At 48.2% G+C, this 14,011-nt stretch overlaps 1 protein-coding gene across 3 annotated transcripts in view; it reads left to right on the forward strand.

Moving 5' to 3' along the window:
• Window positions 1–14,011, forward strand: part of CTBP2 (C-terminal binding protein 2) — a 131,869-nt gene that overhangs the window by 91,734 nt on the left and 26,124 nt on the right. The window contains exons 1-2 of one of the 3 annotated variants that reach the window (XM_066323441.1): window positions 275–1,641; window positions 1,675–2,173. The exons of 1 other annotated variant lie outside the window; for it this stretch is intronic. In XM_066323441.1, the coding sequence (XP_066179538.1) occupies window positions 490–1,641; window positions 1,675–2,173 (1,651 nt within the window). In that variant the 5' untranslated portion in view covers window positions 275–489. Of the gene's footprint in view, window positions 1–274; window positions 2,174–14,011 lie in introns of those variants that run through there. One more of the 3 variants, XM_066323440.1, reaches the window with a different exon arrangement.

Consider the following 14,011-nt stretch of genomic DNA (forward strand, 5'->3'; position numbering starts at 1 on the left):
AAACACATGTTAAAAAAAATATTAAAAACAAAAAAACGAGGAAAAAAAAAAAAACAAACATCATTCCCTGGGGGCAAAATTGCATTGAGGTTGCTGGCTGGGTCAGTGCGTGAGATTTCATCGGGCTAAAATGATGTCACATGGAGCGAGGGCTTTAGTGGTTTTATTTAGCTCCTAATCCCCACACACTGCTCGGCCAGTTGTCCATGTGCGCGCCGTCCCCAGCGGCACAGGATAAAGCATCTGGGCTGAGCGCGGCCGCTCTCCTGCCAGGGGCAGCCCCTCCGCCGGCCGCCGCATGCTCTGCCTGCTAAGGTTACCCAGGATTAATAATTCAGGCGGCACTCGGAAAGGCAAAACCTGCGGCCGGTGGTTTCTGGAGTCCCAGGAGGGCTCGGGCGCAGCGCGGTCCGGTTTGGATGCGTGCCGGAGAAGCCCTGAGAAGGAAAGCACCTCCTCTTCTCCGTGGGAGCAAGCGGCCTCGTGGTGATGCCCATCCCCAGCAAGCACCCCAACATCGGCCGCTCGCAGAGCTGGGACGCTGCCGGCTGGTATGAGGGGAACTGGGAGAGCGAGAACGCCTTCGAGTACCAGAGGCCGCCGGGCCGGAGGAGCTCCCTGACCTACGGCGGTGAGGGCGGCTGGTACGAGCCACCGCGGGCAAATGATATCATCTTGCAGGGCGGTGCGGAGCTGAAGCAAGAGGCGTACCCGTACCAGGATGCCGCCTTCGCGCCGGGGCCCCTGAGGAAGGGCTCTGTCCCTGACTTCGCCTACTGCGACCGGCCGGCGCCCATGGCGGGCCGGGGCTCTCTGCCACCCCAGGATTACTACAGCGACCCGTCGCTGTCGGCGAGGTCACCCAAGGACCCTCGCTGCTACCGCGACCACGTGGCGGGCAGGCCGCTGGCGAGCTATGGGGCGCCTGGCAGCAGGATGTCCTGGGACCAGACCGCAGTGCGCCCGCCTGCCACGCCGGATGCCACCCGCCTCTACAGAGACCCCAAGCTGGCCCTGGACGGGCAGCGGCTGCGTGGCAGGGACGTGTCCCCGGCGTGGTACGGCACGGAGCCCCCCGGCCCGCGGTACGCGGCAGAGCCGCCTGCCTTCCCCAGCAGGCCAGGCTACAGCGACGGGGCAGAGCGGGCTGCCGAGGTGGCGGCTGTGGCCAGGCAAGCCGCCCCCACCTGCCTGGTGGTGGATCCCACCGCCAGCGCTGGAAGCGGCTACGGGCCAGGCAGGGAGAGCGCCGGCACCAAGGGTCCCTACGACAGCTACGAGGTGCCGGTGGCGACGCCTTCCCACCCGCCGGTGCCCCCCGCCTTCCCTGGGCCGGAGGGCAAGAGGAGCTTTGACCCCGAGTTTGTGGCACTGCTGCGTGCGGAGGGCGTCTCGGAGAGCACCTTTGCTGCCCTGCTGCAGCAAGGCTTCGACTCCCCGAACCTGCTGGCCATGATGGAGGAGAACGACATCAAGTCGGTGGCGCCCAACCTGGGCCAGGCCCGTGTGCTGTCCCGCATCGCCCACAACTACAAGGCAGAGATGCAGCTGCAGAGACAGGAGCGCAGGAGCGGGGCACTGCGCCCCAGGACCCGCTCCAACAGCTTCAGCCACCGCAGCGAGCTCCCGGCAGAGTACGGGGTGCCCACCGTGGATGGCCCTGGCACCTCGCAGCACCCGCCACCACTGCAGCCGCTGTCCCCAAGAGGTGTTGAGATACACCGCCGGCCGTCCAGCGCCCCGACACAGCACTTGCTGGAGACCACCACCTACCCAGCCCCTGCGGGGGCTCCTCAGGGGCCGCACTTCCCCCCGGGTTCGGGATACAACACCCCCCTGCCCAGCAGCACCCACCCTCGCCCTGCCTCTGCCTACTCGGCTCCGGTCGGCCTGCCCATGACGGCGGCCAACCCGCACGCCAGCCCCAAGACGGCGTACCCCACCACCTACACCGTGCCCATGGAGCTGATGAAGAGGGAGAGGACAGCGGTGGCGTCACCGGCACCCAGCCCCCACAGCAGCCCCCAGCTCCTCCGCCGGCCGGGGACAGCAGGGGACAGCAGCCTGGCACCCGCTGGACCTGCCTTCCCTGCCCAGCTCTCCCCGTACCCGAAGCTCAGCAGGCGCACGGGGCCCCCCGTCATCGTCTCCACCATGGCGTCGCCTGAACCAAGTAATTACTGATGGGGCTTAGTCCGTGTAGTCGTTTAGAGCCACGTTGTTGTTGCTTATTTTACCCCTCAAAAACCCCACAGTCAAATATCGCGGTGGTTCATGCCTAAATGTTAGACGCTGTCCTACTTAGAAAATGTGGTGAAGGGGATTTCTTTCACAGGGCTGTGCTGGCCGTGCAGAGCTAAAGATGCTGATTCTTTCTCTGCGGTTAAATTCCAAATATTTTATTTGTTTAGCCAACTTCAGTTAAACATGAGCGGTATCTCAGATAATGCTTCCAGGGTTAATCTTGCCATTCCTGTTGTTTGTCGAGAACAGGAGATTAGACAGCGTGCTGGCTGAGCAATTAGGACTACAGGGTTTGCTGCAGATTGACTTTTTACCGCTGTTATCAGGCACAAATGTGTTCCTCCGAGGAAATGGTTAGCATTGTTTTGACTAAATTCATCAGATAGTTAATGCTGTTATTCGAGAATCGACTTACCTTTGGCCATTACCTAAGGCTTTTCTTCTTATTATTAATTTGCTGTTTTATCAGGCATACAAAATAAACCCCTTGATTTCCTTCTCGAGATGCCTGTAAGTGAAGCGATGGAGCTGTTAAAGTAATAGGGCTGTGCTTTAAACTAAAAGCCTGTCATTAAGCACTGGAACAATAAAAATGAATGGTGGCTCCTAGGCTTCCCTTCCCTTTCCAGAAACTCTCAAGCTCTTGGCTGCTCAGATGAAAAGCTGAACGATCCAAGCAGGCTCTGCTCCTCCACTTTGGAGCAGTGGCACTCAGAGCCTGATAGAAACTAACCCCCAAAATCACCCGGAGAAATATCAGGGATTTCATAAAATCCATTCATTTGTGCCTCGACTTGTTTGAAAAAAAAAATATGTGGCAAGACATCCCTTGAAATGTTTTTTGCTGGTAATGACTCCGTGAGCAGGGAGTTTTCTCCCATGCTAAGGATTCCCGAACAATGTGCTCTACTAGCACACACACACACACACAAAGCTTTAATAAGAGGGATACCATTTATAGGCATCGAGACGGTGCCAAACTGGTGATGCCATTCCACAGGAATCTAAATAAAGAATGATTTTGTGAGTGGAAATGATAAAGTTGTCAAAATGCAGACACTTGGCACACCCCTTTCCCTGCCATACCATAATTACACAGCTAGGAAGTAAATGCCGGTCCTTTCATGCTTACGAGTCCTTTATGTAGCTGCTGTAATGTATTGATTTCTAAAAAATGCTTCAGTATTAGGCAACATGTTCTGTGTTGACATGGATCAGATGCTAAAGTAGTACATCCAGGCAGTATTTTTAAATAAATGCGGCTAAGAAGACGAACTGGCATAATGTGGGGAACACAAATATGTTCATTTATTTGCGCTACGTCTGATTGAGCGGTCGATGCTGATGCAGCGACAGCTCTGGGCTGAAGGACCTCCAGAGCACAGGGGCTGGGGGCAATCTCCTCCACCACGGGAAACAGATCCCTCCTTCCCTGGTTCTCATTTATAAACTGCACACCCCGTTCTCTAAAGATCTTGAAATTATCCCTTCCCTTCACCAAAATTACCGGTGCACAGCAAGAGGAAGCCAGCAGCATTTCTGTGCTGTTGAGCTCTTTCTTGCTACTCAACTCTCTTTTTTTTTCTTCTTCTTTTGCCTACGACCATCTCATTTGCATGAGGATGACATTTGTTGCTCCAGTAATTTCATCTGATAATGGCCAGCTTGCAAAGCGGATCTGAAAACATATTCCTTAATTATGTGTTGCCAAGCAACGAGAGGGTTTGGCCATAATCACAGAAAGATTATCTTCTCATTGAAGGCCCTGAAAGGTTTAGCTGAAGTAGGACCTGTAAAATTGTCTTCATTTTTATTTATTTCCCCTTTTTCCTTTCCAAATAGCCTGAGAGGTTTTCTTCCTGTTAAACTATATTTTAAAAGTGGAAGCCAAGGTAAAGCCCATGGCACAGGGAAGGATTAAAAACGGGAAAGTGTGTGGTGGTTTGTAGATGTTTGAGCTGTGTCGAGAAGGAGTGTTCACACTTAGCCATGAGGGGATAAGCTGAGGTTAGAAATACGTTAGGATGTTTTAAAGCTTTGAGTGGATGTCAGAAACTTGAATAAATCCAGGAAAATTGTATTTGCCAGCCAGGAAGAGCCAGGATATGTTTTCAGGAGCGATGAGCCTTCTCTTGGCTGTAGTTTGGCTGTGGATATTCGAGTCACAGGGTGAAGGCAAATTCAGTATCAAACTCTGTCTCCAAATGGCTGCAAATATTTTCTGTCAGTGTAGGGTAATGTCTTCCCAGTCAGCAGAGGGTTATAAAGTGCACGTTACACCCCAGTTATGTTTTGAATCTTGTTATACGAGTAAGACCTTAGAACAGATCATTTTGGGCTTTTTTAAAGTCTCGTTGAACTATGCATTGTAGTCTTTCTACAGAGTAGTTCCTAAATACCCCATTTGTCATTTTGTGCTGAGTTTGACACTCTGAGTGCATTCTGCACGGCTGCTTTTCACTTTGGAGTTTGGACAGAGGGCTTGCAGGAGGGAGGTGTCTTCTCCTGCCTGGAGAGGATGGTGCATGGCAGGGTCCTGATGGGAGAGGCAGGATCCCAGGCAGGAATACAGGCACGTGCCACATGTTTATGGGCCTCTTCCTTTGGCGGGGTCAGATAAGGGAAAAGGAGCAGTGAGATTTAGTGCTGCAAGTGCTTTGCTTTTCTTAAAATAATTAGTAATAAATCAGGTAAATTTCCTTTCCTGGGAAGTTGCAGGGCTGTATGAAGAGAAGGTGAATGAGCACCTTAAACCCTTTTGCTGTGGTGGTGGAGTGACATCTCTGGAGATGAGCTGGCTTCCCATGCCAGGAGCTCCCCTGCCACAGCTCCGGCAAAGCTGCTGCTCTCCGTGTCACTGAGACCTCGTCAGGAATAGCTGACAGGAGTGCTCCTGCTGCCCCACCATCCACAGGATCACCAGCAGTGAGCACACCAAGTCACCTCAGTGGTGAGCAGGAAGAAAGCCCTGCAAGGTCTGAGTGACAAACACGTGTCTGGCTGAGCCAAGTGGGATTGTGGCCAGCCCCGTGCTGAGCTGGGAGGGAGTGCAGGGAAATAAATAGTCCAGGTCAGCAAAGCTGGTGAGGGCAAGCAGTATCTCACGGTCACTGATCACACTGCTGCAGCTCCGCCCCCAAATTTTCCAACTTCAGTTAATGATGTTTGCTAGTATTTTTGTTAGATTACTTAATTTTTTTTTTTTTTTTAACCCCATGCTTTAGTAGTAAAACAGTTGGCAGATGAGAAGTCTTGTATTTTTGTAGCTAGCCTGGACTTCTCCCAAACAAGGGCTGGTCCAGATTTCTGTTTCTGATGCTGGGCTTATGGAGCTTAAATGAGAAATGGTGATTTATTGCAAATATGTGTCTTGGGTGGTTTATCAAGCTCTCGTTTGCACATGAAGATATGAAAGCGAATTATCACAAAAGGGAGGAGGATGCTTCCCACAGGGATGAGAAAGGAGCAGGGCTGCCCTGAAAAGTCAGGTGGGTATCATCAGGAAGCAAGAGAAAAATTTCTTGGCTGTAAGATTTGGTTGAAAACCTGACCTTTTCCTGAGCAGGGAAAACCAGGCTGAGGGCAGCTGCCCTCTTTGGACAAGTTGTTCTCTCCAGTGTCAAAGGGACTCATCCTCTCTTTTATCAGCTTAGAGCCCATCTAGAAATGCCTTTCACTGTGATTAGCTCAGCTCTGCTTGTACTCTTTAACACCTCCTTGTGATGCCTTTTGTTGGTATTCCCCCCTCTGTGACAGATAAAAACTGTGTTAACCACACAGAGTTGTCGGGTGAAACTCTGCCCATAGGCAACCCCCAAAGAGAAAGGGGCTTAGGCAGGAGCAAGACCTTGATGGTTGTTAAAGGATGGTTAAAAGAGACCGTCAAAGGTGGTTAAAAGAGTGACCGTTTGCCCACTCTTGTAAGCTATCAATTCTTTTAACCTAATTAATTTAAGCTAAATTGCCACCGCTTTCTATGGGCAAAGTCTAGCAGGATATTTTCTATGCAATATAAATTTCCTGAGCATTTGCTGGTGTTGATTTATTCTTTGCCCAGTACAGTGGACAGCTCAGAAATCGACTTCCAGGTTTTCTTCCCTGTGTTTTCTGTACAAACCTCAGCATGGAATCACAGTGTGTCCATGTAAGGCTGCTCAATTAACAATCCGGACTGAAACAGCACCAAGGGAAGCTCCATGCACTGAATAAATCTGATTTAATTTGCACATTGACCTGACAGACCATAGCATGTCCTTGGAGCCATTCCCAGCTTAGTGTGTTAGTCCAGGTAAACTCTGCACTGCGCTCACTGATAAAAACATGGAGTAATGTTTTTAACTGGCATCGTAACTTCCAGACAAAAATACGGGTTGAAATAAGCAGACAGATCTTTTCTCGTGTCTGCTGTCCCAATGGCCACAGCATCAAAACACTAATATGAAAAATGATAAGGGAAAGTAGCTGGAAAACTCACAGGGAGTTTGTGAAAGCCTTTGAAAAGCTCAGAAGGACACTCAGCAACCTCTGCTGAGCACATGATCAGCAGATCATGGATCTGGATCTTAAAAGTGAAGGGACTCCAAGTGCCCACCTTAGCAGGGGGAAGGGCTAAAGAACAGGATGTGCAAGAGATGTGCTGTTGTCTATTTTGAAATAACACTGACTATCTTGGCCGATCTGCACGTCCAGTTCATTGCTGGCGAAGAATATGCTTTTAAAATACTCCTTTAAAGGCTGAAATATGCTTTTTATAATGGTTTTATCAAAAGCAATATAAAGTGTCAAACTCATTCCAGTTGCAATTCATTGACTTTAGTGCCATGGCAATAAAAATGAATTTGGCCTGTCAAAGGAGAATGTGTTGTCAGATGCACAAGTGTTGTCATCTTCAATTTACACTTCCCTTTCACCCCGTGTCTCTGGTTCTCCAGCATTGTTAGGACTTTCATATATCCAGATCATTCTCTGACTGTATTTGCTGACATTTTTTTTAGTTTTCTCATAAGTAGTTTCCATAGCTACAAACTTCACGTTCACAGAGGGGAAAAAAAATTTTAAAGGTTTCTTCTTATTATTGTATTAAACATTTTTTATATTTCTTCTCCTTGTCATTCTCATGTCATCACACTGCAGCCCAGTTTAATGAAAATGCTGCACAACTGAATTGCCTGTTATTTTTAAAAGCAAAGTAGGTGCTGAGCTGAATCCTTGAAAAGCAGAAGACCAACATCATTAAGCCCCTGATGTAGAATAAATGTTGCAGATGTAGGACTGGTATTAGTAAGGTTTATAGATGGCAACTGGCAGGCGAGCTTTTGACTTTTACACCTAAATAAAACCTGACATTAACAGCATTCTGCTGGCTTTTGGTAAAGAAAGCTAATTTTTAACCGCTTTTGTCTGCTCTTGGTAGTGTTTTGTTTAAGATGAAGTGATGTTTCTGGGAGTGGGATTCACGTGGGTTGAATTTCCAATATTTAGTTCTGCCCCACTGGTAGGGAGGTGCTGGAGCAGCCGTGCCCTGGGGAAGGTTTGGGCAGAGGTGTTGGGCAGCACTGCTGGAGCAGCTTTGGTCAGGGAGGCTCTGGGTCCCTGGGGAAGGTTTGGGCAGAGGTGTTGGGAAGCACTGCTGGAGCAGGTTTGTTCAGGAAGGCTCTGGGTGCCTAGCGCAGGGTCTTGCCTTCTGCACCCCCAATCCAATTAGCTGCTGCAGAGCAGATGGAGCAGATTAGTGCCCGGCTCTCCTTCCTCCGCCCTCTCCCCCGGGGCAGGGGGTGTCCAGCCAGCAATCGGCTTAACCGTGGGTCCCGTGGCACAGCCCCTGTCCTGCCCCTCAGCAGGGAACCCTCTCAGCTCTGGGGCTGCTGCCTCTCACCCCCGGCCTGCTGGCTCCAGTTGTTTGGTAGTTTGGAAGCCCTTGACCTAAACTCGTTTGTCAGGCATAAATTCCATTTTTGCATTGGCAAAGAGAGTCTGCAGCGTGGCCACCAGATGTGTGAGCTGTGCTTCACATTGGAACAGCTGCTCCAGCAGTGGGGTCGGGGGTGGAAGGTTGCGGTCCTTTCCCACCTGCAGCATTCCCTCCCGGAATCTCAGCCAAAAAATGCTGTGTGGCCAAGGGAGATGATGGCCTCTTGCCTCATCTTGTAAATGAAAGCAGTGTCAGGCAGGGAGAGGCTGGGAGAAGTGGCACCACGGGACTGTTCCTGCAGTTCCCAAAAGCATCACAGTCCCTGGGAAAAGGGTGTTTTAGGCTCTATAATCTGAGACATGAGCAGGTTGTCACTATAAGAAGGAAACCAGCAGAGTTTATCTGCTGGTGGAGATCCTTGGTAAATACTGGTATGAACAGCCAAGATGGCACTCTCATATTTTATTTATGTATGCAGGTATGTAGAGACATGAAAACGGGGAGAAAAAAATCTCAAAAATATAATCAGTGTCTCAGTCATTATCCATTTGGATCAGTGCTGCTGCAGTCTTCATTGTTTGCCAGAAGTGTCTTGTTTTGGTTATTGAGCAATTTATTATTTCCTAGCTTGGCGAGCAAACAAGCAGACGGGGCTTTGTTTAGACAGCAAACACAGTGATAAGAAATAATTTAGGATATACTTTCCGTGAAAAAAGTCAGAAAAAGAGGCTCAGAACTGAGGCATCATGGAAGCATTTGGCATGTATTCTCCAGATGGGAAGGTGGTATCTCCAGGTGGGTTCCCTCCATCCAGGGAGCATCAGGAGGTGTAGGGTGGTGGGATGCAGGAACCTGGCAGTGCCCACCTGACTCCCTGCTGCTCTTCTTAACCTTAACACGTTTCCTGACACTCGTGCTAAACACTGCAAATCCCTGAGCTGCCTCCTACACATTCCCTTACTGACCCTATAGATTATCAGCCTTTTCTTAGGATGGCCCAGTCTCTTATTGGAGTCTCTCTCACTGTTACCTGCAGAGTGAAAAAAAAAACCAGGAATGGAGATGTCACATGCATTTGTTTTGTTCTCTGTCATCTTCTGAGTGTTTTGTTAGCAAGGTTTAAATGAATATTGAAAAAAAACATAGTAGTTCGTGCAAGTGCATATATTTTGTTTTGTCAATGCAAAAAATCTTGATTAATATTATGAATGATTAAAGAGAGGATTCAGTGTGGGCAGCAGAGAGCTTGTCTGTATCTAAACCATCCTGCTGGGACACTGAAATAATCAGGAATGCTTAAATGTCACTTTAGTTATCCCATCTGAGCAGCAATTCCTGTAATCTCTCCTATCTGAGCTTTCTCCGTCTTTGAATTCTTCCTCATGTTGAGTAGACCTGCATAAAACTGGGAGCTGTTATCTCACCATCTGAAACATTTGGCTTAAGAGTCTTAAATTTCCATTTCATTCTTGTCTGCAGCAAATGTGGTCTTGTTTCATCTGCAGTCAGGGCTAAAAGGTCCCCAAACCAGGATTACTAATAACTAATAACATCAGGGCACTGCCAAACAACCTGTCACACTCTGCAGTGGAAGTTTTCCCCTCAGGGCTCATTTTTATTCAGCAAGGAAGGTGTTCTCTGTATTTTCTGCTCATCCTAAAAGTCCAGACTCCCTTAGAGCAGTGTGGCATCTCCCATGCCATGCTCTGGCCAGAGAGAGAGCCAGGGGATCATCTCCCTGCTGTGAGATAAGCAAGATACAGAGGCACATCCCATGGACCAGCAGCCCCATGCTCTGGCTCATCAGCTGGTTTGCGTTCCAGTTTTCTGTTTCTGAAGCCTGCATGGAAAACCCCAACAAAGTTATTATTTATCATTCCTGTGGAATGTCTTTCCAGAGGAGCAGTTTGCAAAGTAGGGCAGTGAGTCAAGTTCACTTGAAAAAATGGTGATTTTGTCATTGATTTCAACAGGAGAAGGATTTTTACTCTCTCCTGCAAAAGGAACCAGCTCTACATCACTGACTTTTATTGCATTTATTAAAATTAGATCTACAAGCCCAATGGTTTCTTAAGCAGGAGAAGCTGTATGTTTCATGCATTGGAAGCCTGTGCATTATTAAAAATAATAGGATAGATTTGTCAAATGGATAATGAGTAGGTTTCCTTCTCTGTTTTGCAGTGTTCTAATGAGTGCAGGAAATGTTTGCTATTTATTTGCTTTCAGGTTTTACCAAGGAGCTCTGGAGATAATTGTCAAATTTCCAAGTGTGTATCAATATTTCATGAAGCTCTGTTTTCCCTCTGTACATTCAAAAGTTGGGTCATTAGCACTGGGACTGATGCTAACAGGCTCGGAAGCAAGGCGTGAAAAGGAATTCCACCAAACCCTTGCAAGTTTGAGAATTTCTGAAACAAAATTCTAGTCAGGTCTTCTGGGTAAAATAAATATCGGTGATGTTGCGTGGTTTCAAATGTTAAATCTGTCGGAGGATTTCTTGTTTGATCTCGGTTTCTGTGGTTTGTGGACCTGATCCAGAGAGCACCAAGGCTTTGTGTGTGTGTGTTCTGTGTGTTTTGTGTGTGTGTTCTGTGTGTTTGGCCTCACGCCCAGCACTTACCACAAACTGGGGTGTACCTTACGGAGATAGGATATCCATCCACGTCACCCTTTGGAAAAAAGCAAATTCCACCTTTCCTACCACCAGCAGATTAAATTGTGTTGAATTATTAAAGCTCAAATTGCTTTTAGATGTGGTAACAGTCATCACTGATGCTGACTATTTAGTTTGCTGTTGGCTATTCAGTTTTGGGTTATTTGTGCATGGTCTTTGAGGTGCAGAACTGGCTGTGTGTTAACAACTGCTGTTCTGCTTTGGACTTATGCAGTTTATAAGAGGTATTCAATGCTGAATGTTTATTTTTTCTTAATTTCTGGCATTTTAATGTAAAACCAGTATCTCCCTGTTCTCATTCTGATTAGGCAACTTATCCCAGTTTTGGTTTGCTTGGCCTAAAACTCTGGTGTCAGGCTGGCTTTTGCTCCTATCCATGATCTAACCCAACTAGTTCAGTGCAATGCTCTCAAGAAAAAAAAAAAAAAAAAAAAAAAAAAAACCCTCAGGAAATGAAAATTATTCATGGATACGGACCCCTGTGTTTTGCTGTAGAGAGGGTGCAAAATTAATTGACAAATTATTGTGGCTTTTTGACCATTCTGAATCGTTGCCATAAGTGCCTCACCAGGCAGAGCTGAGTGGTAGCTGGGAGAGAGCAGAAAGTGAGACTTTCAACTTGACTGAACTGCACAAAGTCTGGAGCATTAAGGTGGAAATCTGAAAGTGTGCAGAGAGCTGTAAGGTGGGTGGAAGGAGCATCCAGGGCTCCTGAAACAGAAAAGTGCTTCAGAGTTAGACGTGATTGAAGCAGAAAGGGACCAGTGGTGGAGTTCTGCAGGAAGGGCAGAGCTGGCACTTTGACAGAGGGGTTTGAGGATCCTTGGAACTAGCAGATGTCAGAACTGGCCTGTCCATCAGTATTTTGGGATCATTTTAGGATTTGTGACACTATGGGCTACAGTAAAGCAAAGGAGGCCACTTGTGAGCACAAACTGCAGTGTTAATAATCATGGTAGCAGTTCAGGAGGAGAAAGAGAAACGGCAGTCATGTAATATTGACACCACAGGAGTGTGTGGAGATAATGAATTTGGTCACAGCTCGATATGACAAAGTTCCAGACTGTAAACAGAAATATTTGTCAGAGGGGAAGACAGTGCTCAGGGTGAAAAACGGGTGTTTTGCTAAGTAAAAATCACCTTGTCAAGGATTTGCAGCTGTGGGGGGGTTGTAAGAGAAATCCAGAGCAGATCCATTTGACTGCCGTGTCCTTCTAGGAGGAAGTGTGGAAAGTTGGCAGTAAATACACCTTGTAACTTGTGCTTAGCTCTGAAACTGAGCTTTTCTCTGAGCTGGACTCAAGAAGACGGGAGTTTGCAATGCGATTCCCACCCAGCTTTTGGTGGTTTTTTGGTTTGGTCATTGATTGCCTGTGCCAGGTGCCAGGATTCTTCTGTGTGATGCTGCCTGGGAGAACCTGGCCTTACTCTGGACAACTTCCTGGGAAATCTCCAATTTCCTTTGCTTCCACACTGGGGAGTTATTGGGCACAGTGAGTTAATATGTCACTGACCTGTTTGTTGAATCTGTTCATAAGGCACTTAGAGCCCCACGGTTCTTTGAAGAAGCACATATTGTGGGATGCTGGAAAGCCCAGGCTGCACACAGTGCTGAAAGTCGGCAGGGCTGGAAACTGCCCCGCTGAGTCAAGGGGAGCAGCTTTTCTCCAGCACAAACACACCTGGAGAAGTGGGAGAGGAAGGAAGAAGGTAGGAGAGCAGAAGAAAGAGGAAAATACTGGGATCAGCAACAGTAATCCAACCAAAATACTGCAGTGGGACAGAGGGTGCCCTAAAGGTAGCCAGTTTCTAGGAAAGTATTCCATGCTTGGGAAGACTGGTGCTGGTAACAGTCACAAAATGTTTGTGTTCCAAGTTTTTTGTACACTTCCCCTCTCAAGCTGGCACGGTTACACACTTTGTTTGCCTCCAGCTCCTACCCTTCGTGGAGTTACAAATACTCTGACTCGAATCCATCCAAATACAGCAGTGCCATGCTTGGTAAGTGGGTCATGAGCCCTTGGGGTCTGAGCAAAGATTTTTTCAATCATAATTTGGCAAAAGAACAAGTTAAATTCTTTTCAAAAAACCTCTTGATTCCAATATTTCGTTTTAAGATTAATTTTCTCGTAAACCGTGCGTGACCTGTGCTGTGATGCTTTACATTAAGCCACATGGAGCTCCTGGGTGTCAGTGTGAGGCAGTTTTGGAGATCTCCTGGAGTGATACCCATATTCTCCTGTCAAGTTTTGGGATGATTCTTTTTCATCTCCTGCCTGAAAGTGCATTGAGACACTGTCCTGAGGTTTCTTTTTGGAGGCACACTCTGAAAACTCAACCTTACTGCTGCCATTGCTCTGTGGTCACCTGCCTGCAGCCCACAGCTGTGCTCCTCAGCCTCCCTCATGTCTGACACTCATGTTTTGTTTCATGCTGTGGCTGGTTTGAAGCAGGGAAACCCAAACCCCCTCTGCTCAGTTGGACAGGGGGCTCCCATCACCCCGAGAAGTGTGCACAGCGCAGGGTGGGCACAGCTTCACGTCCAGTTACAGTGAGAGCATCTCAAGTGCACCCCTGGAAACAGTCCATGAGCCCTGTTTCTCCTTGGCCAGAGTCCTGTGCTGAGGACAGGCATCAGCATGATGGTTTTGTGCTGCAGCCAAGGAGTCTTTTCTTCTCCCTTTGCCTTCCCAGTCTCCCCAGACTCTGCCCTTTCTCCAGGAGTGCTGCTTTGGCACCGGCCATTGGAATTTCCACTGAGGGGTGTTCAGTTGTCTCAGCACAACAGGTATCAGCTTCTTTCTGATCACAGGTGTCAGGTGCTGCTCAGATTGACAGATCACCTGTGACCAGCACAGGGAAGAGCTACAGTTTCTCTACCTGTTCAGAAAACCCTGAAAAGGGTTTTCTTCACTTTCCTGTGCAGTCTTTCTGTGCCTGTGCTGGTTTGAGAGATGCACATGCTCTGAAACGTTTCTTCTTAGAGACTTTGTTGTGCTTGGGATCTGGTCTGCTGTTTAAAAAAGGTTACACAGCCTTCCTGGTTATTTTTTTCCATCACCAGCAGGGCAGAGGCTGGGAAGACCACCCAGCACTGCTGCTGTGCTGACAGGGATTCTCAGATGCAGTTGAGGATGGGCTGACTGATGCTCTCAGAACGTGCCAGCCCTCTCATGGACCAC

This window comes from Sylvia atricapilla, chromosome 8 (genome assembly GCF_009819655.1).
Source record: "Sylvia atricapilla isolate bSylAtr1 chromosome 8, bSylAtr1.pri, whole genome shotgun sequence".
Classification (NCBI taxonomy): domain Eukaryota; kingdom Metazoa; phylum Chordata; class Aves; order Passeriformes; family Sylviidae; genus Sylvia; species Sylvia atricapilla.